This window comes from Ictidomys tridecemlineatus, chromosome 7, assembly GCF_052094955.1.
Source record: "Ictidomys tridecemlineatus isolate mIctTri1 chromosome 7, mIctTri1.hap1, whole genome shotgun sequence".
Lineage (NCBI taxonomy): Eukaryota > Metazoa > Chordata > Mammalia > Rodentia > Sciuridae > Ictidomys > Ictidomys tridecemlineatus.
Window position 1 is genome coordinate 141,025,708 of NC_135483.1, and position 27,429 is coordinate 141,053,136.

At 36.4% G+C, this 27,429-nt stretch overlaps 1 protein-coding gene across 1 annotated transcript in view; it reads left to right on the forward strand.

The window, feature by feature from the left end:
- The first annotated feature begins 2,561 nt into the window (after positions 1 to 2,561).
- The window catches only part of Pdk1 (pyruvate dehydrogenase kinase 1), a 36,769-nt gene continuing 11,901 nt past the window's right edge, over positions 2,562 to 27,429 (forward strand). The window contains exons 1-9 of the mRNA XM_005324600.5: positions 2,562 to 2,857; positions 4,221 to 4,362; positions 4,966 to 5,037; positions 7,694 to 7,878; positions 8,158 to 8,247; positions 9,659 to 9,736; positions 11,276 to 11,352; positions 13,151 to 13,249; positions 27,262 to 27,372. Coding sequence (XP_005324657.1) covers positions 2,656 to 2,857; positions 4,221 to 4,362; positions 4,966 to 5,037; positions 7,694 to 7,878; positions 8,158 to 8,247; positions 9,659 to 9,736; positions 11,276 to 11,352; positions 13,151 to 13,249; positions 27,262 to 27,372 — 1,056 coding nt within the window. The 5' untranslated portion in view covers positions 2,562 to 2,655. The remainder of the gene's footprint in view (positions 2,858 to 4,220; positions 4,363 to 4,965; positions 5,038 to 7,693; positions 7,879 to 8,157; positions 8,248 to 9,658; positions 9,737 to 11,275; positions 11,353 to 13,150; positions 13,250 to 27,261; positions 27,373 to 27,429) is intronic.

Genomic DNA, 27,429 nt, shown 5'->3' on the forward strand with positions numbered 1-27,429 from the left:
GGTTCTTGTAAAATCCTAATAAGGCAATAATCAAAAATAGTAATAATGATAAAAATAGATGCCATTTGTTAAATATTTGTGCTAACATTGTTATAAGATATCACAGTGACCCAGTAAGATAGATATACTTATTTATTTATTTTATTTTTTAGGTAAATAGACTGAGGTCGAGGGGTAAGAAACTCATACAAGGGCACCTAGCCAGCATAAGCCATAGTCAAAATTTAAAACCAGAACCCCAGGCTCTTTTCATTATATTATTATTGGATATCCAGCTGGGGTCCAATGTCCTGAACTAAGAATTGATCAAGATACCTAGAAGTAGCAGGTAAGGTACAGATTTATTGATAGTGAAGGTGAAAGTAGCATTTCCTAAGGTAGAGTGGAGTGGGCCAAGCAAGAGATAGAGAGAGGCTCAAGGGCCTCATATCTGGAAATTCATGTTTTATATGCTGAGCTGTGAGGCATTCTCTTCCCTATGTGGCTCTGATTGAAGAACTTATCCCACTTGCTCCCACTGGTTATTTTAGAATATCACACCTATAGTAGGAGTTATCATGGGTGATGAGTCCCCAGTGGCGAAAATTGTCATGGTAATGGGACACTATAAACAGGGACATGATGACTCATCTCCCTGTCTTGTCCTCTAGCGGCCTTTTTCTTATACCCTGCCTCCATCATCTTGGTGACCCTGAATTCCTACCTAACAATTACATCACCCTGCTTCCCCATAATCCTCCCTGTATCATCTTATAAAGCTCTTGTCCAGACTCTTGGCTAACGGGCATTGACAAGGTCACTTTCTTTCTCTTAAGACTGCCCATTTCACTGTCAAATAGCTGCGACCATTGCCAGTTTTTCCATGTTGAGTCAGATCTGTCTCTCTACAGTATCCACCCACTGGTCTTCCATCTGCTGTCTGGCCCACCCAGAACAAACCTAACCTAATCCTTTTTCATGGAGCAGGATCTTTGACATTTGAAGATATGGTGTTGAAGGGTGCCAGAATATACTACCCTCAAATATGCCTCTTTTGGCATATGCATTATTTTGAGTAAAGGCCACTGAAAAGCCAGCAGACACAGGGAAAGCTATAAAAACAGGGCACAAGTTGTTCTTCAGTAAAGGAAATTTCCATTTATAAAGGAGACTTAAAGTCCTCTTCCTACATCTTGACACTCTCTAAAAATTTACTCTTCTTTGTTGGAGAGGCTCTATAAGCTGGAATTCAAGGTCACTTTTGGAGAATTTTTCTCTGGATATCTCCCATGTATACATGAAATATACATGTTAATAAACAACTGTCTTTCTCTTATTCATCTGTCTTTTGTTTCAGGCATCCATTCTAAGGACTCATGATGCTTGAAGAAAAACTTATATTTACTCCACTATAAGCCTAATCACTACATTTGTTTCCAGGTAGTCAATGTTCCCCTTTGTGCTGAACATAATCTCTCATCTCATTTCTCCTATTTTTACACAGTCCAAGATCTGACCACTATGGAGAAATGAAATGTTATTCTGTACTAGTAACTGCTGGGGATAGACATATAAATTCTATTTAATTGATAAACTTCATGCCAATGGTAAAGTCATTTTGCTGCACCTGAGACATACCTAGCTGGGGTGGTCATAGGGTGCAGCAGCAGTGGAGAGAGGACAGAAGTGCTTCTTACTTGTAATTGCATCCTTTGCAGCTCTATAAACTAATATTATAAATTGTTTAGTCCGACGTTTACTATTTAGAAACCTGGAAAGGGTGGAGCAGCCATGCTTTGACACTAAAAAGATAGTCAAGAGGACGCTTTAAATACACTGCTGACCGTGCAGAAAACGCGTGCAGAGAGCTTTACGCTTCTAGTCGGGCTGCCAGTACTTTTTTCCTGGGACGTCAGTTGCTGTAATGTTATTTAGGGACACCCCCTTACACACACACACACACACACACACACACACACACACACACACACACACACACACGCGCGCGCGCGCGCGCACACTTGCGCGCGAAAGTGTTCATCGTATTTAGGTACCACTGTCTGGCAAGGGTGCTTCCCCCTGTCACTTGTAAAATGTGGGGCTTGGTTGGGATGTAGCTCGGTGGTAGTAAAGTGCATGCCTAACATGAGAGAGGCTGAGTTCAATTCCAGGCACTACAAAAATAAATAAACAGATAAATAAAATGGTAAATGTGGGACTTTGTAGAGGAGTATTTGTGGAAGGGGCTCCCAGCCCCACCCTGCAGAGCCTAGAGCCTTTTGACATAGAACTGGAAGAGGAAGCCGGAAGGTGAAAGTTGTTACGAAAGGGCGTGGGAAGGAGGCGCGCCACACAGAGCGTCGGGCAAGACGACCCAGGGTGCCAACGGCCACTCTCTGGCTTCCCAGGAGCTCGTGAGGTGACGCCCGCCCTACCCCGCCAGCCCGAGTCTGCTCTGGGGTTCGGGCGCCGGCCACTCGCAGCCTCCTTAGCACCGCCTCCCTCCCGTATGACCCCGCCCATTTAGGGGAGGGGCTCCCGCAAGGGGGCGGTGGCCCCAGCGGTGACAGCCGCTCCCCGCCCCCGCGGCCCGCCACGTCCCTCACGTAGCGCCTGGCCGCGGCGCGGAGCTGCGAGCTAGCGCCGGGGGCTCCGGCTCCTCCGGCTGGGCTCGGCATGAGGCTGGCGCGGCTAGTGCGCGTAGCCGCCTCGGCCGGCCCGGGCCCGGGGCTACGCGCCTACGGCCCCAGCGCCAGCCGCAGCCTCGCCTCGGATTCGGGCTCCGGCCCGGCGTCGGAACGCGGCGTTCCGGGCCAAGTGGACTTCTACGCGCGCTTCTCGCCGTCGCCGCTTTCCATGAAGCAGTTCCTGGACTTCGGTGAGCGCGGCCCGGACCTCGGGCCTTTGTGCGGCTCCGGGCGCCGAGCTGGGACCGGGGGCTGCTACCTCTGTTCTCCCTTCTCCTCAGTCGCCCCCCCTCCTCCCACATGTTCTTCCTGCTAGCAGGCGGGGTAAATACCTGGGGGCGTGTAGCTTTTTTACTCTGTGCTGTTGAAAACAAATCAGAAGGGTGGTAGGCAGAATGACGTCCCTTCTTTCTGTGCACGTGTGCAGGTGCGCTCTCGGGACCAGGCCCCTGTGGGGGAGCCAGGTTCGGGCGAGAGTCCAGAGTGCAGGCACCTCCGGGAATAGCGTTCGAAATATGTAGAGTGATGATAAGTACAATCCTAGGATGATTGTATAGAATTGGCTTGAATATAGGGAAAGCAAGTTATAACTGGCCCAATATTTCTTTAGAATGTTTTCCTTGCCAGTGGCTTAAGACTGTTTTCACCAACAGCACATTCATTGCATAAGTAGCCAATGAATCTTGAGCATGTGTAAAGTACAGGAGTGCAGGGAACTCCACGGAGTTTACCACTTTTCATCCAGGTCGTCTGGAATATGTGCAACGGATTGCAGAAGGAATGGAAATTAGGCATTTGACTTTGACTTCTCATCTGGGGGCCATAAGGGGAAAAGGGAAAACTCAACATAGACTCTTTTGAAAAGTCCAAAAGTTTTGAGTAGAAAAAGTTATCTTCATTGTTGTAAGTGCTGTGAGGTCACTAATATAGCTAGTGGGCTTGAAAGATAAGAGTATGGCTGCCAGCTTATCTTAAGACAGTGGTTTATGGTGGCAGGTAGTGGTGGTTTCTTTGTATTGTTTCTTTGAGGGTTTTTTGTTTGTTTTGGCTCAAAACACACCATCACTCTCACTTTTACTTTAAAATGACTATAGTGTGGTGAATAGGGTAATTTGACCTTGTTCGCAAGTATACCACTATTACATTTTCACAGGTTGTTTTCCTGTAATACCATAGTTTCTGCTGTTGATAAAGTAAAGGTGCCTTTGCTAAAGCAGCAAGATTCAATTAATTAAAAATGTGTATTGCTGAAATAATATGACCTTTTGGCTTAACTTTAAGTGAAGCAGCTTGCCAAAGGACATTTTTTTTTTATCCAGCTTAGCATTCTGATATAGGAATGGAGATAGAGGAGGTGCAGGTGGCTTTCCATGAATTACACAATTGGTGAGGTCTTGCTTGAAAATAGTTGCTGAACAGGCATTGGTGGTTTTGATTTCTGTGATTCTTCCACTCTGGCCTGACCAGGTAACTCCCCTGCATTTCTCCCTACTTCTTGACTTCTAGTGCCTTAGCTTTTTACTTAACTGTTTTTCCTTCTGTGTTTATTTTCAGGATCGGTAAATGCTTGTGAAAAGACCTCATTTATGTTTCTGCGGCAAGAGTTACCTGTGAGACTGGCAAATATAATGAAAGAAATAAGTCTTCTTCCAGATAATCTTCTCAGGACGCCATCCGTTCAATTGGTTCAAAGCTGGTAACCTTCCCATTTTGTGTTTGTAATTTTGATGGAATCGTGGATTTTACTCAAGGTTAAACCAAATGCTTTTTTACTTTTCAGTGGAATCTTATGGTGGTAGCAGTAGTTCTCTTTTACTTTTTGGGGGTAAGGTGGGGTGGAGAGTTATATATCTAGGGTTGTCATCTGAATTCTGGACTTTTTCACTATCCCTTTTTATTTTTTATTTATAATTTTTATTATAAAATTTTATAATTTTTATTTTAAAATTAAAATTTAAATTTTAAAGTAGATTTTTTAAAGCTGATTTTCACAATATTGAACTTTCAGAATGTAGAAAACTTTAATCCCTGCCAGGTGTGGTGGCACATGCCTATAATCCCAGTGGCTCAGGAGGCAGAGGCAGGAGGATTGAGAGTTCAAAGCTAGCCTCAGAAACTTAGCAAGGCCCTAAGCAACTTAGTGAGGCCCTAAGCAACTTAGTGAGACCCTGTCTTTAAATAAAATATTTTTTAAAAGGAGTTGGCATGTGGCTCAGGTGTTTAGTGTCCCTGAGTTCAAGTCCCATTACCAAAAGAAGAAAAAAAGAAAAGAAAACTCTAACTCAGATTTGCATTTCAGGTATATTCAGAGTCTTCAGGAGCTTCTTGAGTTTAAGGATAAAAGTGCCGAAGATGCTAAAGCTATTTATGAGTAAGTATATGAGTTTGACTCTATTCCAAACACAATTTTTATATCCTTTAAACATTATATAAAAACATAAATGGGGGCTGCAGCTGTCGCTCAATGGTAAAGTGCTTGCCTGGCATATGTGAGGCACTGGATTTGATCCTTAGCACCACATAAAAGTAAATAAGGATACTGTGTGTCCATCTACAATTAAAAAAATATTTTAAAAAACCCATAAATGTATTACATTTAAACCTGCTATTGGACCACTGTAGGGAAATTGATGAACTTTTAGCTTCCTTCTACTTTAGAACATATGATATATCTATGTATTTATAGTATAGCAGCCCGTATCGGTAAGGCAGGTAATGTCTATCAATGAGCTGGGCTAGAAAGAAGAATTTCTGCATGTTCTTCACAGTAGGAAAAGACAAAAAGGCTCAAGGGTGATGATCAGTAGAAATCTGGATATGGCCTCAGTGCCACTGGAACTGTAAACTTGGAGAGTGTGTGGCCTTCCAGTGGATAGTCACCCTCAGTCAACCACTGATCATCACCATTTGGAAATGCTGCTCAAATCATCTGAATTTTTCTGTTTTTAAAGAAAAGCTACAAGTCTAGTTTTTAAACGTAAAACCTTCCAATTGTGAAAGACTGGCATCTAATTTCAATTCTTTTGTTATACTAAAAGACTATAAAAACATGATTGTACATCTCTATGGTAATGTAAGTGATGTGACTGTTTTCCTAACCAGCATACAAATCAATAAATCAGAGTAGTCACCTCAGCAGGTTTCTTCTTATTCCAGTGAATGTTGCTCAAAATGTAAAGACTATCTGTCCTCAGAATCTGCTATAAGTTTTTGAACAGTCTTTAAACTGGATAGCAACTCTTAATTTTTTAAACATGATTTTGGTATGAAAATAAAATAAAAAAATCACTATGTGCCTAGTTACATGAGTGATGTCATTTAGTGTTTAAGACAACTCCGCTGAGATAATATGTTTGTGCACAAAGAGGGTAGGTGACTTGAGGTCATATAGCTAGCAAATGGTAGGACCCAGATTTGAACCCAGGGAATTTTACTTAAAAGTAAGAATCTTCTATAGAAGCTGTAGAATCTGCTGAAAGCAATCACTCAGAGCTGAATAGAAAATAAGGTGAGCAGTTATATAGAATAATACTTTTTTTTTTTTAATGGACACAATACCTTTATTTTATTTATTTATTTTTATGTGATGCTGAGGATGAAACCTAGTGTCTCATACGTGTGAGGCAAGTGCTCTACCACTGAGCCACAATTTCAGCCCAATATGTTTTGTTTTTGTTTTTGTTTTGTGATGTGAGGTGTCAAACCCTGGGCCTCATGCATGCTAGGCATGTGTTCTACTGCTGACCCACAAACCCATCCCATATTGTTTTCTTAAGAGAACTGTGAAGTAAATGAATAAAGAGGGCATTGGAATTATGAATTGTTTGTTGTTTTTGAGGAACCTCGTTGTTTGTACTTTGTTTGTAGTTTGATTTTAAAGCTGATTACAAATAAGGAATTCCAGAAGTGTTTTGAGCAGTAAGAACATCATTGGAATAAGTCAATAGTACTCAAGGCGATGACTCTGAATGGGAAAGCACTCATTTGGAAGTGTAAATTCTGATGGGTATGTTAGGAGATTGATTTTGTTATTTCATAATAAAGACTGCTTTCCTCTTTTATTTGGTTCCTGAAATTAATCATGCAGTGTCTCCTAAGTGATAGAAATGGAAAGGTGGTATGAGTTGATTTTTCCTTTAGTACAGTGGTCTACTTTTCCTCTTCTATTTATGGACTCATAGGATGAATGAAATTAGAGGGTTTGTTTTGTTTTGTTTACTATTCTATTTTAAGTGGTTCTTTCTCCCTTAGAACTCTAGGGAATAGTTCCAATCCCAACAGCCTTCATTGGTTCATTCATCTTGATTTTGTACAGAGCATGTACTCCCTAGAAGCAAGTGCTCTGCCTCCCCTTATGCAGAATGTCCTTGGAATACCATCCTTATAGAGTGCTTAGATGATTTTAGTTGATAATAACTAAAGAAAACTGTTAATAATTATAATTGTGTTGTGTGGCAGCCTTCCTCTTAGGAGTCTAAGAATTAAATTTTTACAATTTCATTTCAGAGGTCCTCATACCTTTATGGATTCAGTATATTTTATGATCTGAAATTTGTTTAAGTAGGTGTAGGAAAACAGGCATTGAAGCTCTTTTGACTGGACCAGGGATTTCTTGTCTATTATAGTTGGTTAAGCTTTGATGTTATGTTTGTTTTTTTGATACCAGGGGCACTTAACCATTGAACCACATCCCCTGCTCCTTTGGTATTTTATTTTGAGACAGGGTCTCACTAAGTTACTTAGGGCCTTGCTAAATTTCTGAAGCTGGCTTTGAACTTGCAATCCTCCTGCCTCAGCCTCCTGAGTTGCTGGGATTACAGATGTGCCCCACCACACCTGACAAGCTTTTTTTTTTTTTCCTTCCTTTCTTTTATTTTTTTTAAATTAATTTTGTTTGTTTTGCTTTTATACAAATAGAGCACAACTTTTCATTTCTCTGGTTGTACATGCACATCTGGCAAGCTTATTTTTTAGTGTTAACTCACTTGTCAATATATTTGGCTGTTTTAACAGACTGGGGTTTTTAGCTTCACAGATACTGTGATACGGATCAGAAACCGACACAACGACGTTATTCCCACAATGGCCCAGGGTGTGATTGAATACAAGGAGAGCTTCGGGGTGGATCCTGTCACCAGCCAGAATGTGCAGTACTTTTTGGATCGATTCTACATGAGTCGAATTTCAATCAGAATGTTACTAAATCAGCACTGTAAGTGTCCTGAAGTTGAGAGAAGCTGCTGAATAAAGTGTGTTTGAGTATTTTAAATTCATTTAGAAAACTGCCCTTTAGTGAGAGCATTTAGTTGTACTTTTTTGCTTATTAAGAAAAGTAAGTAGACTAAAAAAGAGTATTTTTATTGAATATAAAATGCCAGTTTTATGCTTAAAGAAAATAGCTATTCTGTTTAGTACCATTTGAAGAAATAGTTATCAAACCTGGAAAAGGGCATTAGATAGATTTGTTTACTTGTTTTTTATTTTTTGATAGCTTTATTGTTTGGTGGAAAAGGAAGTCCATCTCATCGAAAACACATTGGTAGTATAAATCCAAACTGCAATGTAGTGGAAGTTATTAAAGGTAAATACATTTCTTCTTTTGAAAGGTTATAAAAGTCAAAATAGTTGAATGTTTTTCTTGCTACTAAAACACCTATTACTTTATCATGAGACAAAATGTTAGGAGCAAATGTGTGAGTTTGAAAATTACTTTATAACATTAATTGTGTGTTATGTATAGGATGAATGTTTTGTTGATAGGTGTCTTTGTTAAGCAAAGTTTGGTGATATTGTTGAAGGTATCTATCTGTTTCACATTAAAAAACTCAAATCTCTACTCTCTTTTTAATTCTTTATTCTAGAAGCAATAATTCATAACATTTTAGGTTACATCTTTTTATATTCTTTCTCTTTGTACCATGTGGACATACATGTATGAAATTGTTGATCATGCCTATTTTTATTGTTTGTGGAATATAGGCTATACCTTATATTTTTCTACAAGCTTACAGATAGATACCTTACAATGTTGATACATATGGATACACCCTAAATTTTTGTGTTTTTTGTTTTTTTGCGGGGGATGGTACTAGGGATTGAACTCAGGGCACTCAACCACCAAGCCATATCACCAGCCCTATTTTGTATTTTATTTGGAGACAGGGTCTCACTGAATTGCTTAGCGCCTTCTTGTTGCTGAGGCTGCCTTTGAGTTTACAATCCTCCTATCTCAGCCTCCCTAGCCACTGGGATTACAGGCCTGCACCAGTGTGCCTGGCCACCCTATGTTCTTGAATGATTCTGTAGACTTTATCAGTATGTATTAATCTATTCTTCTATTAATACACACTTGGGTGGTTTTCTTTTCTTTTTTTTTGTTACCAACAATATTTCAGTGAACATCCTTATGCTGATATTTGCTAGTATTTTATAAGGCAGGATTCCTATAATTATAATACTTAAATGCATTTAAATTTTTGATACATCCAAAAGAAAAAAAGGTATTAAACAATGAATAAGAATACCTATTTCTTAAATCCTCACAAAGTCTTAGTTTTTGATATGTGTATTATAAATACTTTCTTAACCTGCTGTTTTTTTTCTTTTGATGTGTTTATGGTATCTTCTCCCATACTAATGTTTTAAATTTTTTAAAAATATTTTTTAGTTGTAGATGGACACAATACCTTTATTTTATTTTATTTATTTTTATGTGGTGCTGAGGATTGAACCCAGTGCCTCACATGTGGTAGGCAAGTGCTCTACCACTGAGCTACAACCCTAGCCCTGATGTTTTCAATTATTGTAGTCAATCTGTCATTCTTCTTCATGGATTTTAGATTTTGTCATGTTACGCTTTTCCCCCTAAGATTATTGAAGTTTATTTTCTTCTATAGAGAGTTTTAAATTTTCATTTGTTAGTATTATTGCCATCTTAATGTGTGAAACTTATGGAGGTTTATTTAATATTTTTTTGTTTTGATTTACACTAGATGGCTATGAAAATGCTAGGCGTCTCTGTGATTTGTATTATATTAACTCTCCTGAACTAGAACTTGAAGAACTAAATGGTAAGCATGATGTTGTCTTTTCAGTGATTAGTGTCATGACTACTGAGAAGGAATTGTAGGAAGAATTTATGTTTGTTTTGATTTAAAAAAATTTTTAATTAAATTTTTCATTGGATATAAAAGCTGAAGAGCAATCCTATAAAATATATACAAGTGTGTACACACACATATAATTTAGTTGGATTCTTTGTGAAAAATGTTTTGGCTTTTTCTGTTCAATTTTCCTTATTTTTAATTGATAGTGTTGATTCATTGCTTATATTTTATTTTCTGGATAGTCAGAAAAAAAAAATGATGCCAGGAAAATTACGTTTGACTTTTATGTATGCTTTCAGTAATGTAAAGGTTACCCCCCCCCTTTTTTTTTTTTTTACTTCCTGACTTGTATATCTTTTTTTTTTTTTAATTGAGGAAATGAAAAGACTAGGCATATAAGAGAGGAACAAAAAATGCTTATCTATTTGAGATCACTTTCTCTCTGATGGTTGTCTTTTACTCTTTTGGACAAAAAGGGTTTAGATGTCTTAGAAGATTAATGAGTATCACTGTTTTTCCTGAAAGTATGGTAGTTTGACTGACAATTTTAAGAAGATGGTGGGAAAAATAAAATTAAATAGACTTTTACTAAGCCATATTCTGGACCCTACAATGGGAGCATGGTGGGAGAAATTGCCCAGTTGAAAATAGAGTTGTTTCGTGGTTTTCTAAAGCCATGTTGACTCTTCTGATTCACAATGTGCCATTTACTAATTAAGAATCTCAATGCACAAATGATAGTTTGGGAACATGAACTGCTGTGGGCAGTTTCCAGATATCCCATTCATGTTCCCAAGGGGGAGTTTATTCAGAGGACAGTCTGATTTATTAGTTGAGTTTAAAATTGATTTATTGGTCGAATTATTCTAAAGCATGGTGTGTCTCATTTCTTCACTCTTCTAAAGTTCTGTTCTAGGTACACTTGTTCCCCTTCCCCACCCCCAGCTTGCTCCTATTAAATGTTCAAATGCAGAATTATTACCCTTTGAGAAATTGGTGCTAACTTTTTATGATTATGATTATTATTTTATTATTATTCAGCTGGATTTCCATACAGATAAATGCCTGAGATAAAATAGATAGCATTCCACCCAAATGCAACTTTTAGTAAATGGTTTTAAAATATATATTTATATGAAGGAGACTATGGAATTTGTAGACTTTTAATACTCTTTGAAAAGAAAAATTCCTGCTTAAGGTTGAGGTCTTTTAAAAAGACTTACTGTTATAGAGAAGGATGGGAGGATGGGTTGGTTAAATAGTTATGCCAGATTGTGAAAAATGACCACAGGACTCTTGTCTTTGTCAGTTTTCACTATTAGTGAGTGGGGGGTTCAAACACTAATACAGTGAAGAAGTATTTAGAAGTATTGTGGCAGTTCTCCCCCAAATAACACTGTCCTCCATAGTGAATGTTTTCTTTTCATCACTACACAATTTATTCTTAAAAATGCTTTAAGCACATCTCTCTGTACTTTCATATTTTTCTCTTCTGCTCTATAGCAAAATCACCAGGACAACCAATACAAGTGGTTTATGTACCATCCCATCTCTATCACATGGTGTTTGAACTTTTCAAGGTTTGTAAAATAGTATTACATAACCTTTATCAGTCCTTTCCTGAGGATAGGAATTTGCTCTGCAAGTCAAATATTCCTCTGGGTTCTATTTCATTAAAAGATGCCATTTCATGCCACATTGCTGGAGAACAGACATTTGTAAGTAAGATCAGGCACCTTTAGGTAGTGGTGAGCTCAGACTTCAGAGTTAGAAAGACCTGAGTTTGAATTCCAGTTCTGTCACTTAGTATGTGTGACATTGGGCAAGTCACTCAACTCCTTAGTTTCTTCTCCTATAAAACAATGATAATACTATCAATATTATTTATGAAGATTGGACATGTGAAAGTGTCCAGTGCAATGACAGCCCATTATAGGTGCTTAACAAAGTTATATTCATGTTTTTGTAAACCAAAATATTTAGAAGAGTGATCTTTTTTCTACCCTTGAGCCCCATTGGTATGCTTGCCTTTTAAGTCATATTGACTCACAAGGCTTCTATATTATGTTTGCTCCTTATAACAAAATTTGAAAACTAAATAAAATTATACTGGTAATGTTGAGGGTGTTTCTTTTTCTCCTCCAATGACACTTATTGATTGATATGAAAGTTGGTGATGAGTGGCACTGGTTCCTGTGGCTGAAGACAGCTGCCCTAAGTCAGAAGCCTGTATTTGTCTTACTTTAGTTACCGTGTCTTCAGCTATCAGCAACCAGAATAGAAAAGAGGTGGCTTTATGTCTGATTATGTAAAAGAAAAATATACTGAAATACAGAATTTGACTGAATATCTCAGAAAAGCAAGTGTTCAAGAATGCTTTGCTGTTCTGAGACTGTAAGAACGCATTTAATACCTTTCAGAATGTAACAAAGTGGTTAAGTGTGATTGGCACTTAAAGTGTTAAAATGTTCTTTTCCTTGAAATTTCAGTCACATGAAGACCAATGATGCTTAATATGAGAAGCATTTCATATTCTGTATTTTATATTATACCAGCGATGACAATAGCTTTCTGTTGGAACCTCCTCTTGAGCTGCCTTGGATAAGGATAACATAGTCTCTTTCTCAGGCTACTCAGTCCTGAATGGTGTGCCAGTGCCAACATGTTCTTCCAAATTGAGTCCTGACTTTAGCTTTTTTTAGTTGTATCTTCCCCAACCCCTAGTACTGGGCTTTGGACTCAAGGCCTCACAGGTGCTAGGCAAGTGCTCTATCCCTGAGCTACACCCATAGCAGTTATAGCTAGTCTTTATCAGTTTCTACTCCAGTGCTACGTGTCATGTTACTTGTGTTTAATGCTCACAGTGTATTGGTGTTGAGTACCTCATGTTCTTTAGAAATTGGTCAAACAGTTTTACAATATAAATATCTTTAGTTTCAAACTTGCAATAAAGGAAGCTTTTATAAGACTATTGGCGTTTCTACTATATGAAAAAATTTTATTTTCTTTTAAAGAAATTTATAAGAATTAAACTAGTTCTTAAAAGTAAAGCTGAAACTGAGTTTTCAAAACTAAGTTTTGCTTAGTATTTACTAAAATTCTGAAAGTGTTTGGATGAAATCTTACTTTAATGTTAACTAGTTTAAAGTGTTTAGAAATCAACTTTTGGAAAATGTGTAGAATTTAGTTGGAATCTTTAAATGAAAGTAGTCCTCAACTTTCTCCCAAAATTGACTCAAAAAATTTTTAAAGTTATCTTTATTGTTATAAGAATTATAATTCTTTGAATTAAATTCAAATAGTGCACATGTACTTAAAAATTATAGTTTCTCTTTTTAAAAAAAGTTTTATTCTTAACATAACCTTGATGTATTTCAGAATGCAATGAGAGCAACTATGGAACACCATGCTGACAAAGGTGTTTACCCCCCTGTTCAAGTTCATGTTACATTGGGTAATGAGGATTTGACTGTAAAGGTAACTTTTTTCAAATTGATGTACAGGAATGAAAGGATAGTCATATACATAGCTTCTAGCAGACCTAATTTACTCTCAGGGGAAAGAAATCTAGTCTCTAACACATAATTAGTAGAGTGCTTCATTTATGTGGCAGATTATAGAATTATTTCAAGTTTGTTTCTGGTGTGGTCCCTAATCCAAGTAGTTCAAATTGAAGTAAATCCTAGAGACAGACAGTAGTAATTATAAGTATCTATTTTGATAACTAAAATCAAAAACACTTGGTTATTTATATTTTAATGGAAAGAGTAAATTTTTTTTCATTTTTAAACAATACTTTTCAGTCTCCTTTTGCTTTGTTTTATCTGGTTCTTGTAACAGCTCCTTATTTAGGACACAGGTAATTTTACCTTCAGTTTTAAAGATGAGGAAGGTAAAAGTGATTAGCTTAGGATCACACAGGAAACCAATGCCATGGGATATGAAATTCAGTCCTCTGATCTCAGTGTCAGACCTTTCCACTACAGTGTTCCGATAACCCAGTTTCTTAAGAGCATGATAGTGTTTCTGTTTTTAAAATAATTACATAAAATGTGGAGAATATAAAAATCTGACAGGTTAGTTCCTGGCCATTTGTTGGCCTCATAATTCAGATAGTCTTTGAGTTATTTCTTCTGGTAGTTATTGCTGTATTTCTGAGGAGTATTCTGATAATACTATTTCTGAAATTTTCCACATCTTAAATGCAAATATTAGCTTTCTGTTATAGTAGCCTAGGAGTTAGAACATCAAGACATTAATGGAATACTTGTCCCCTCACTCCCAGCCACAGGTGCTGCTCTGCCTGCATGTATTTAAGTATTAAGTTCATACATGGAAAGGTTGAAAATAATCATGAAGAATTTTGAAGGTGCATATAATTCATTGACTTCTTTTTTTTTTTAAGTGTATTCACAAGGTTGTACAATCATCACTACTAATTTCAGAACATTTTTCATCACTCCCAAGAAAAATCCTAGTTCCCTCCCATTAATAGTCACTCTCCATTTCCTCTTCTCCCCAGCCCTTGGCAACCACTATCTCCTTTCTCTCTATGGATATCCCTGCTCTGGACATTTCATATAAATGCTGTATGTAGTCTTTTGAGACTGACTTCTTTCACTCAATATAATGTTACAGCATGTATCAGTAGTTCATTCTTTTTTATGGATGAATAATGTTCAGTTAGAGGGGTATGACACATTTTGACTATCCATTCATTATATGATGGGCATTTGTTTTTTTTTTCAGTATTTTGGTTATGATGAAATAATACTACTATAATATGTTAAGTTTTTGTGTGAATGTGTGTTTCAGGTCTGAGATCTTTTGGGAAACTGAGCAGCATGAAGGCTCCTCTTCAAACCCTGATTCTTGCAAGCATGCTGGAAAGATTTCAGACATGTTACTTAGAGTAATAGGCATGAGTTTATTCAAAGAAATGGGAAAGGGGAAATGGGAACACTGTCTAGGGAGAGAGTGGATCTCTCAGAGAGGAGGGGGACAGTGTGCCTCTCCTGCCTTCAAGTTTTATTGGGGGTCCTTAGGGAAGTTTCCACAGAGTCCTTCCCAAGTCTGCCTCTTGACTTTTGACTGACAGCAGGATGACATTAGACTTTGAAGTCCCCACTGGTATGACACCTCTGAGTCACTTTGGCTCATGCTGACTGGTTCTAATTGAAACCTGTTTTTACAGATTTTATGGTAAGGAGAATTACCCTTATCTCTCTGGGATTTGGTCTGTGTAAAGGTCACAGAAGTCCCCTCCTTCAGGCATTATTTCAGGCTTGCATTTCTTCTGTAAATAACAGAAAATGTTAATTAAGCTCCTTAGGAATGTAACATCCTGTTGCCTTAAGCTAGGTAGGGCTGCTTTTCAAAAGTGAAAACATGTGGGGGTCAGCATGATGGGCCTACTTTAAAGAATTATTCCCTTAACCTCATGTTCCCACCACTAATGTCTGTCTGTTCCCTATCAGGCTTTGGTATATTCCTAGGAGTTGCACTGCCGAATCACATAGTAACTCTTAGGTTTAGGTTTAACTTTTGAGGAACTTCTCAAAGTCACTGTATCTTTATATTCCCATCAGAAATGTTTGAAGTTTACACTTTTTCCACACTCTTACCAATACTTATTTTTGTCTGTCTTTTTGATTATAGTTGTTTTTGTGGGCTTGAAGTGGTATGTCATTGTGGTTTTGATTTGCATTACCCTAATGACCAATGATGTTGAGAATATTGTCATTTGCTAATTTGACATTTGTATATCTTTGAGAAAATGTTAATTAATTAAGATCCTTTGCCCTCTTATTATGTTAACTATTGGGATTGGGGTTTTTATTACAGAGATGTAAGAGTTCTTTCTATATACATACTATATATGTGTAAAAATATTATATATATGTATATATGTATGTATATATGATGCTATTACCTAATGAAGTTTGCAATTTCAGTGAGATCTTTTTACTTTTTTGTGGGGGGCAGTCCTAGGGATTGAACCTAGGGCCCTAGTACATGCTAGGCAAGCTGTTTATCACTGAGCTATATACCCCAGCTCTCCTTCATTTTCTTCTTCTTCTTTTTTTTTTTTTTTTGTGGTGCTAGGGATTGAACCCAGAGCCTTGTGCATGCAAGGCAAGCACTCTACCAACTGAGCTATATCCCCAGCCTTTCTTCACTTTCTTGATAGTGTTTTAGAAATATGAAGTTTTTAGTTTTGAGAAATTCCAATTATTCTAATTTTTTTAGTAATGTTTTGAAGTTTTTAGTGTACAGTCTTGTACTTGTTTGCCATGTGTTTTCCTAAGTATTTTGCTGTTTTTGATGCTGTTGTAAATTGGTTTCTCAGTTCTATTTTTGGATTGTTCATTGCTAGTGTATGGGAATATAACTGATTTTTGCATACCGATCTTGTATCCTGCATCCTTGCTGAACTTGTTTGAATTAGCTCTAATATTTTTTGTGGAATACTTAGGATTTTCTATATACATGTCATCTTTAAATAGAGATAATTTTACTTCATTTCTTTCCTATCAGGATTTTCTTTTGTTGCCTAATTGGTGTAGCTGGAACCCCATCCCAATGTTGAACAGAATTGGTGACAAGAGATATTTTTGTGTTTTTCCTAATTTTGGGGGAGAGCTTTGAATCTTTGACCATTTAGTATGATGTTAGCTGTGAGTTCTTCATAGTTACCCTTTATCATGGAGGAAATTTGCCTTTAAGTTTATTGAGTGTTTTTATTATGAAAGGATGTTGGATTTTGTCAGTTACCCTTTTTGTAAAGATTGAGATGATCATGTGGCTTTTTTTTTTATTTTGTTAATTGATATATTTGGTTAATCTTTGTATGCTGAGCCAACATTGCATGTTAGAGATATGTATCCCTTTGATGATTTATGTTGTCTTTTGGGGGGATTTTTACATTCATTTTAATAAGGTACGTTTGTAGTTTTTGTTTCTTGTGATTCATTTGGTTTTGGTGTCAGGGTAATATTGGCCTTATAGACTGAGTTAAAAAGTGTCCCCTCCTCTTCTATATTTTGGAAGGGTTTATAAAGAATCACTGTTATCTCTTTCAATATTTGATATATTCCATGGTGAATCCTTCTGGGCCTGAGAATGTCATTGTGAGAAGATTATTGATTACTAGTTGAATTTCTTTATTTGTTATATATTCAGACTTATAGATACTTGTAGATATAAATAATAGATTTGTTATCTACTATATTCAGATTTTTCTGTCTTCCTATGCCATTTATTACAATTTGTGTCTTTCTAGAAATCTGTCCATTTCATTATCTAATTTTTGCATACACTTGTTCATAGTATTCCTAATAGTTTTTTGTTTTGTAAGGTAAGTAGTGGTGTCCTGATTGAAGTCAGGTTAAACCTATCTACCTACTTAAACACACTTAAAACATCATTTCTTTATGATGAAAACATTCAAAAATCCTTTCTTCTAACTTTTTAAAAAAGATACATTATTGAAGTCATCTTTCATTTCTTTTTTGTACCAGAGATTGCACCCAGGGGCACTTAACCACTGAGCCACACCCTCAGCCCTTTTGTGTATTTTTTTTTTTTTTTTAGCATTCTGAAATTTAATGTTGAATGGCAAAAGTCAGACCAAAAAATAATATTTTATATAGATCCATTTGTATAAAGATCTTTTGTGTATTTTATTTAGAGAAGGGGTCTTGCTGAGTTGCTAAGTGCCTTGATAAGTTGCTGAGGCTGGCTTTGAACTCATGATCCTCTTGCCTCAGCCTCTCAAATTGCTGTGATTACAGGCCTGCACCACCACACCCAGCTTCATCTTTCATTTCTGATTTTATTAATTCAAATCTTTTTTTCTTGGTCCATATAGCTAAAGATTTGTCAATTTTGTTAATAATTTTGAAGACCAGTTTTTAGTTTCATTAATTTTTCTCCATTATTTTTCTGTGTTGCATTAATTTCCACTTCACCTTTGTTGTTTTCTTCCTTCTCCTTGCTTTGGTAATAGTTTGTTCTCATTTTTCTAATTTCTTAAGGTGGAAGTCTAGTCTATTCCTTTTAAACATTTTACAGTTATAAATTTTTCTCTCAACACTGCTTTCTCTGTCATAAATTTGTTTTGCTTTGTATTTGGTACAGAAATTAAACCCAGAACCTTGCTTATGCTAAGCCCTTACTCTACCACTGAGCCGTATAAGTTTTTCTACATATTGTTTTCATTTTCAGTTATTTTAGAGCATTTTCTAATTTCCCTTGTGGATTCTTCTTTGACCCACTGGTTATTCAGGAGTTTGTTGTTTACCACTTATTTGAGAATTTTCACCGTTTTCTTCTGTTATTGATTTCTAATTTTATTACTTTGTATGATTTCATTACTTTTACATTGATCAAGATTTTGTCAAATGGCCCAATATAAAAGTCTGTCTTGGAGACTGTTCCTTGTGTACTTGAGAAAAATCTGTGTTCTGTTAAACCTAATTGGTTTATAGTGTTGTTCAGGTCCTCCATTTTCTTGTAGATCTTCAGTCTAGTTCAATTCATTGTTGAAAGTGTGGTATTGACATCTCAAATATAATATTGTTGAATTGTCTGTTTTTTCTTCAGTTTTGTCAATTTTTGTCTCATATTCAATGCATATATTTCTAATTGTTTTATCTTTTTGGTGTATTGACCTTTTATTATTAAAATGGCCCTGTCTCTTATCAATTTTTATCTTAAAGTATATTTTGTCTGACATTATCATAACTGTCCCAGCTATCTTTATTCTGTTTCATGGTATATCTTTACAGACTTTATTTTAAACTTCTTTTAATCTTTGACTTAAAGTGTGTTTCTTGTAGACAGCATATAGATTTAAAAAAAAAAATCCATTCTGTTAGTGTCTGCTTTTGATTGGAATTTTCAGGCCAGTTATATTTAATGTAATTACTGTTAACTTAAAATTTATGTTTGCCATTTTGTTGTTTTTTATGCCTTCTATCTTTTTGATCCTTTATATTTCCATCACTGCTGCCTTTTTTGGTTAAAATGTTATTTTGTAGTGTACCATTTGAATTCCCTCCTTGTTTTTCTTATTTGTTTCTTTTCTTTTTTTGGTGGTACTAGGGATCAAACTGAGGGCCTCACACATGCATTGCAAGCTTTCTACCCCTACTGTACCCTCAGCCTTGTTTCTTTGAGTTAACTTGTTAGCAGTTATCCTGGAGATTACAGCTAACTACTTAATTTATAACAATCTAATTCAGATTATACCAATTCAATTTTAATAGAATATCCATACTTTGCTTCTATGTAAACCTTTTCTTTCTGTCCTTTGGCTGCTATAGTCATGTTTTTGTACACTATGTGATCTTTTACACAGATTTGTAATCACTGTTCTGTGCAGTTGACTTATAAATCAGATAAAAGGAAAAAAAAGATTACAAACAAAGAATATTTACACTGTCTTTTATATTTATTTACATAATTGCCTTTATTGGTGCTTTTTAATTTCTTAATGTGGCTTAAATTTTTTGTCTAGTGTCCTTGTTTTAGTCCAAAGTATTCTCTTTAATATTTCTTTTTTCTCTTTTTTTCTTCCTCCCTTCTTTTCTTCCTTCCTTCCTTTCTTCCTTCCTTCTTCCTCCCTCCCTCCCTCCCTCCCTTTCTTTTCTTTTTTTTTGAGTGGTACTGGGGATAGAAACCAGGACTTGGTGCATGTAAGGGGTGTTCTACCATTGAGCTAAATCCCCAACCTTTTTAAAAATTTTATGTTGAAACAGAGTCTCAGTAAGTTGCTCAAGCTGGTTTTGAACTTGTGATCCTCCTGCCTCAGCCTCTCAAGTGGCTGGGGTTAGAGGTGTGTGCCACTACATCTAGCTTAGTATTTCTTGATATTGATGAACTCAGTTTTTGCTTCTCTGTGAATGTCTTCATTTCTTCCGCATTTTTGATGAATAGTTTTGCTGGCTATAAAATCCTTGGTTTGTAGTCTTTTCTCACTTAGCATGTTAAATATGTCATCCCACTGCCTTCTGGTCCTATGTTTTTAATGTGAGAAATCAGCTCTATTAATCTTGTTTAGGATCCCATTTGTATAATGAGTTTTTTCTCAGACTGGATGATTTCAGTCAATTTGTCTTCATTGTCCTGATTCTTTCACCTGTGTGTTCAAATCTGCTATTGAATTCCTCTAGTGAATTTTTCATTTGTTATACTTTTAAACTTCCAAGTTTCGATTTGGTTCTCTTATATTATTTTTATCTTTTTTATTGCTATACAGTAGTATAGCATTTTTACTTTCCATAATTTTAGTTACCCATGGTCAACTGTGGCCTGAAAGTATTAAATGGAAATTTCAGGAATAAACAATTCTTAAGTTTTAAATTACATGTCATTCTGAGTATTATGATGAAATCTCACATCTTCCTGCCCCATTTTGAACCATTACATCATCACTCCCAGGATTTGAAATATCCTTTCATCCAGCATACCCATCCAATATTTGCTGTCTACCTGTACTCATATAGTATCTGTCTTGTTTGTAAGATTGACTATTGCAGTATGTTGGTGCTTATTTTATCTAATAATGACCCCAAATTGGAGAGTAGTGATGCAAAGGAGTTGGTGGAGCATAAAACACAGAAGGATAGAGAAACTGTGATACTGTGTGGCAATGCTTCTGGACATATAGGAATAGCCATAATACATATTGGATTAGGTGCTATCTGTAGTCTTGAGCATCCACTTGGGATCTGGGATATGTATCTTTTATTGTTATTTTATTTTTTACTGTATGGCAAGATGATATCCTTGTGTTACTTTAATTCTTGGAATATGTTTAAAATAACTGCTTTAGGGCTGGGGATATGGCTCAGCCACGCGACCAGCACACTAGCTTCATACTAGAGGTTCTAAGCATAGACGTTAACTAGTGAGATCAAAATAAACACATGTAAACTCAATTTACCTTTTTCTTTGACCAGGTCTGAAACGGCTCCCCCTCTGGCTCCTGCCTCAAGCCACCGGTGGGGTAGCGAGGTTTACACAAGAGACTAGCAGGAGAGAGAGAGGTAGGGCACGCCAGAGAGTGGCCTTTTATTGGGGAACAAGAAAATCAGGGGAAAATTCCATCCAATGAAGATTGAGGGGGACAGCATTCCAAGGTCAGGGTCAGTGATTGGTCTCAGGGTCAATAGTCAGTCACACCCCCACACGGACGGGCTTTCGCACCTAAAAAGGGTGGGATTAGTTCTGACACAGCTTGGCGGGAACGCCTCACACCCAGTCAGGGAGGTGCCCAATCACATGCGAGAATGGCTTCCCACATGTGTCTGAGCTGTAGAGCACTTGCTTAGCATGTGCAAGGCCCTGGATTCAATCATCAGCACCACAAAAATAAATAAATAAAATAACTGCTTTAAAGCCTTTGTTTACTGAGTTTCCTCAGATACAGGTATCAATTGATTAATTCCCTTCACCGTCTGGTTTTGGGGCCATACTTAATTGTTCCTTTCCATATCTTAAAATTTTAACTAATCCTGTAAAGTCCATATTTTTTTTTTTCATGTGGCTGCTGAAGTTTAGCTTAGTGGTCTGCTCATTTAGCTTAGTGGTCAGCTAATGACTGGGCTGAGATTTCCTTAAATGACTAGAACCAGTAACTCCCAGTCTCTGTCAAGGTACTATGTGCGATATAGGAACATATCTTCAACACTTAGCCAGGCAGTTGACAACTCTTCCTTCACATTTAGATCCTGTTTGCACTGAGCCTCAAGGTCAGTTAGGATCAAGAACTTAGGGCCTTCTAAGGTGTTTCCTGAGCTTATGTGTGGCCCTGGGCATGAATGTGGCTTGCTAGATTCCCAGGCTGTCACTGAGCTTTTTAAAGCCCCATGGCCTTCCCATTGCCTTTTTTTTACTATGAAGAATTTTTGTTTGCCTTATTGTTGTCCCTGGCTTGTCCCCTGCCTAAGGAACATTAATCTTATTGCTTATAATTATTTTTGACAAATATTTTCATGGATGAAGATGTGTGCAAGACATTTGAACTGGGAGCTCAGAGGTTTGACCAAATAAAGTGTTCCCAGGACTGCCAGGCTGCTGGTTTCACACTAATGCCATGTTTTGGGGGGAGGGGGATAGGATAAGAATAGGACACCTTAAAACACCTCAAAACTCACTGTTCTTATAGAGATTTGGTTGTTTTGTTTGTTTGTTTGTTTTTTTAATAAATGCTCCCTCAGATTGCTGAAAGCCTTTGGTTAATTTCCAGGATTCTGACAGTTGATTCTGATGATTTTTGCCTTTTTTTTTTTGGCATCTTGTTGGGGGATATACTTTTTGGAATTCCTTTCTCTGTAATTTTTGCTGATGATGCTCAGGCTATTTCTTTTGAGATTCCCTGTTATTTTTGCTGATGATGCTCAGGCTATTTCTTTTGAGAAGACATATTTATTATAATTCCTCTTCTTTTGTATGTAACCAATTTTTACTGTTTAGTTTTGTATGTTTTAACTGATGTTCTCAAGAGTTGTTTTCAGTTGTGTTCTGAAATCGCATCATGATCTGACCCATGTGCACTTTTCTTTACCTCTTGGGCTGAACTCTAGACTATTCATTATTTCCTTGATGCTTTCCTTCCCACTGTTTCTTTTTTCTCTTTCTGGTTGCCATATCCAGAGGATGTGGGGCTTCTTGAAGTCATCGTTGATTTTTCATATCTTTTTTTCCTCCTGTTTTTAAACTTTTCTTCTATGAGATTTTTATGACTTTAAATTCCCAGCCTTTCTATTGAATTTTTATTTTTATTATCTTGTTATATATAATTAAGAATTCTTATTTTTATTATTCTTTTTCATAGTATTATATTTTAGTTTTCTTGTATTGCCCTGAGGATATAAATTTTAGTTTTTTAAAAAAATTGATTTGCCTGTGCTCTCTTGTCTTTCCTCTGACTTTCTTTTTATATATTTATCTTTCTTGGCTGTTCTTTAATAAGGCAAAGCACAAATAAATAAGTACATAGTGAATCATTTTGCTCTAAAAATAATATGAATGTGTGTCACTTTTTTTGTAACCCAGATTATAATGTTTATTTTGTTGTTGTTAGTAGTGTCAGCTACTTGCTCACTGAAGTTTATTTGGTTCAGAATAAATCCGTCTGTCTTCTGTGTTGGTGCTTATAATATACTGTGGCATGATCTTTCTTGTTCCTTTTCTTGCTTATGTTCGTTGTGCTTTAGCACGCTAGTCTGTGGCGGCCTCCCATTGGTTGAGGTCCTCCCATCACCATATGGATACAGGTTCACTGAATTCTTAGGCACTCAGCAGAGATTCTTTCTGTGCTGGTAGACCGACTTTGCTTAGGGACTCTGTTCATTTAATGTAAAGAAATGTATGTAATCACCCAGCAATTCCACTCCTACATATGAACCCCAAAGGATTGAAAACAAGTATTTAAGCAAAAACTTATATGTGAATGTTCATAATATCACTATTTATAATAGTCAAAAGCTGAAAACAACCCTAAGATTCATCAACTAAGGAATAGGTAAGAATTGGGGAGTACTTTCTAGCCACGTGGAAGGTTCTGGGTTTGATCTTTAGCAATACAAAATAAATAAATAAATAAACAAAAATAAAAATAGAACACATAATTCAACAAAGCTGGGTATAGTGGCACATGCCTGTAAATCCCGATTACTTGGAAGGCTCAGGTAGAAGGATTCCATGTTTGAGGCCAGCCTGGGCCAACTTAGCGAGACTCTGTCTCAAAATTTAAAAAGGGATGGGGATGTATCTCATTGTTAGAGCACTTGTCTAGCATACATGAGGAGGCTATAAGTTTGATCCTTAGTATCACGTACACACACAAAACTGGTAAACTAAATGTGGTATATAAACTATATGTGATAGAATATCATTTGGCAGTAAAAGGAATGAAGTATTGATATATGTTGTAAGATAGATGTTACCACATTAAAAACACTATGCTAAGTGAAAGAAACCAGCTGCAAAAGGCCAAATTATGAGGCACATTTATATGGAATATTCAGAACAGACAAATACATAGGGATAGAAAATAGATTAGTGATTGGCCAGGGGTGTGTTAGAAACACTGAGGTACTACAAGAAATCAAACACGTCTCGAAAGTGGGTGGACAAGGCAAACTTCACTTCTGCCAGAAAGGCACACTAAGGAACCTGGCTAGCAAGCACCCCTAGATGGGTGGTGTGCCTGCTTGTATCCCTAACCCAGCACTCCCCCTTGCCTGATAGAGGAGCTAAGGGTTATAATCTACATCATTAGCCAATTTTAAAATTGGGGTGGGCAAAGGGAAGGGCTATAGTTAAAATGGCTACAATTGGATATTACATCCCGATTAAGGTTAAATACTATATTCTGAAAATGGACCACTGAACTTTCTATTTCTCACAGGTGTGATAGCTAAGGGTTCTAGGGCTCCTTCCTGAGGTGATGAAAATAACCTAATATTGACTGTGGTAGGGGTTGGACTTTAAGAACCATTGAAATGTATACTTTAAATGAGTAAATTACGTGGTATGTAATTTATATCTCAGTCACACTTTTTAAAATAAAATAGAAAGTATTATTAGGGTCTTGAAATGATGGTTCTGGAAGCCACTGTAGAAACCTGCCTGTATTAGGCTCTGCCTCCATACTTTGCTCTTCCTCCTCACATCTAGGGTCATTTGAGTTCATCTCCTCTCACAGTCTCTCTTTGTATGTTAAGTGATCACTGTAACTTTCTTTAGTACAGCTTCATCCCCTTTACTTACCCTGGATTTTCAAAGTTAAGGCCTAGGCTTTGTTTTGTTTTGTTTTCTATTCTTTTAACAACAACTTGTTCATATTATTGACATTTTCCATCTTTTATCCCTCTTGCTAAAAATCTTATGGATAAGTTGTTTTTTTCTGTCTTATAATCCTAGCTATTCTTTCAGATTTTGTGTGTGGTCTATACTAAATAATATGAGTTTTAGTCACGTGTTTTTTCTCTTATGTCTTCTTCTTTTTTTTTTAAAGACATATGTCTTTTCAATTAAAATGTACATGTCTTGATTCATTCACTGCTGGTGATTTTACGAACTTGACATTGTAAAGGCTGTTGGCTAAGAGACTGCAGGAGTTCTGACATGTACAGGGCTAGAAAATGCCCTGGCTTAGAGCTGTCATCAAGTCAGTAGTGGTTCCTTTCCTCTGGGCTTGAAATTCATATGAATTAGCCCAGGGAGCCCAGTGTTATAGAGAACAGGAAGTTAGAGATGGCAGCTCTTGGTAAGATTACATTGAAAAGTGGTGATTTTTGTTCACTGGAGAGAAAAACTTCCAAAATAATTGGCAAATTTTTCATCATCAGCCTTCCTATTGAGTTACTTACCTCTTTCATTGTCCCTTTCTTGACAAAGGCTTATATTTACATTCTAGATGTTTCTTCTCCAAATTATTTATTATTATTATTATTATTATTATTATTATTTTATTTTACTTTGTGGTATGAGGGATTGAACCCAGGGACACTACCACTGAGCTACATCCCCAGCCCATTTCCAGTCTTATTTTGAGACAGGGTCTCACTAAGTTGCTCAGGCTGGCCTCAAACTCGGAATCCTCTTTCCTTAGTCTTGGGAGTAGCTAGGATTGCAGGTGTGTACTTTTAAAGTTCCTATGGCTTAGTTTGCCCCTTTCCCCACTTGGAAATGCTGCTTGTCACAATCCACTGTCCTTAATGCTCAGCTCCTGTGGTGCTGTCAGGCAGCTGACAGCTTGTTTTTTACCTGCCACATTGTTGCAGTCTCTCTGACCAGAGGTTAATTAAGGAAAAGCAGGAAATATTTATTCAAGTCTACCTTTTTATCTTAATATCTATTCTAATATGTTGTTTACTTACTTAATATTTACAGAACACCAACACTCCTTACTTATGTTACCAGAAAATATGCAGCAGAACATTGCATTAAAGCACAAATAAAACAAATCAATGGACTTCTGAAAATACCCAGAGCTCTCTGTTCATCTTACTAAAATAAGTCACTTTACAAGACTTTGAATTCATAGCCAAGAACAATTTCAAGCATAATGCTATAAACAAGTTCTTAATAAAATCTTTATCTACTTTTATACTATAATTAGTTTTAGATATATTAGAGGTAGATCTTCAAATGATATTTCTAATCAGATTTTATTTTATTTTAATTAAAGATTAAAATAGGGCTGTAAAGTGCTTATCTAGCTTGTTCAAGGCCCTGGGTTTGATTCCTAGCATCACAAAATAAAATAGAATTAAATTAAAATAGCTATATAATTTCTATTTTAAAATAGTATCCACATACTGTAAAGATTTTAAATAATTAAAAACTGAACTAGAACTCAGCTAAACTTTATAAATATAGTAACTATATACATATGTTAAAAGCTTATTTGTTTGTACATTAACATGGTAGATAATAGAATCAATTCTAATTTTGTGACAAAGGAAAGTAGCCATAGTAGATTAAAATATAATCTGTACTATAGCTAAGAAAATGAGTCCATATTAACTGTAAAGGAAAACAGTAAAAATAATGTGTAAATAACTTACTCAGTTCAGTCTATGATGTGATTATTTGAGTTGAAAATGACATATGAATAATATAAAGACCTATGTACCTTACAACTCACCAGAAAATTATCCAGTGTCCTGTTTTATAAAACTGCTTTTAGATGTGACCACAATGAGGTACTTTTGTTGTTTTCCCTATAAAATGAAAATTGTACTTTAAAAAAAATATAATAAAAGTAATCATGAAAAAAAATCAGAATTAAAAACAAAAAAGAAGAAAATCAACTTCTCCAAAGCAAACATTATATATCATTTTAGGCTTTTGTTATGAAATAAGTTTTACAAAATTTAGATTTTTTATTACTATTTCGTATCTTGCTCATTGCTGCCTAACAATATTCTGTAGACTTCTCTCATGCCAGAACAACTAGTTATATGGAACATTTAGATGGCTATTTTAGAATGTTCTTTACTTAACTAATCCTCTCTTTAGGTTGCTGTCCAGTCTTAGCTACTCGAAGCTGTGATGGATGTTCTCATACTTTTCTGTTTATTTTCTTAGGATGAATTTCTGGAAGTGTCATTGTTGGATTAAAGTGTACTTGCATTTCTAATTTGATCCTAGTTATTCTATTGCCTACCAGAAAGGAATAACAACTTGATTGTTAATTCAGGATGGGTTTAGCTTGTGCCCAATTCTGATAGTGAGACTTCAGGAAATATGTACAGCCACAGTGATGAATTATATATTAGAATTTCACATAGTAGAGAAGTTGTTATGTTAGCTACACCATGAGGGAAATGCTGTTTGCAGCTTGGACTGTGTGGTATTCATTTTCAAAAGCAGTAGTCTTCTACCAGCAGTTAAACTGTGACACTGTGTCTGTGTTGTTATTTTGCTGTTGATGAGACTTGGTCATAGAGCATGATCCTTTCTTATCTTAGATGAGTGACCGAGGAGGTGGTGTTCCTTTGAGGAAAATTGACAGACTTTTCAACTACATGTATTCAACTGCACCCCGGCCTCGTGTGGAGACTTCCCGCGCAGCGCCCCTGGTATGTGACCCAGAAATGAATGAAATGTGGTTTTGTGAATTGCCTCTGGCAGCCTCT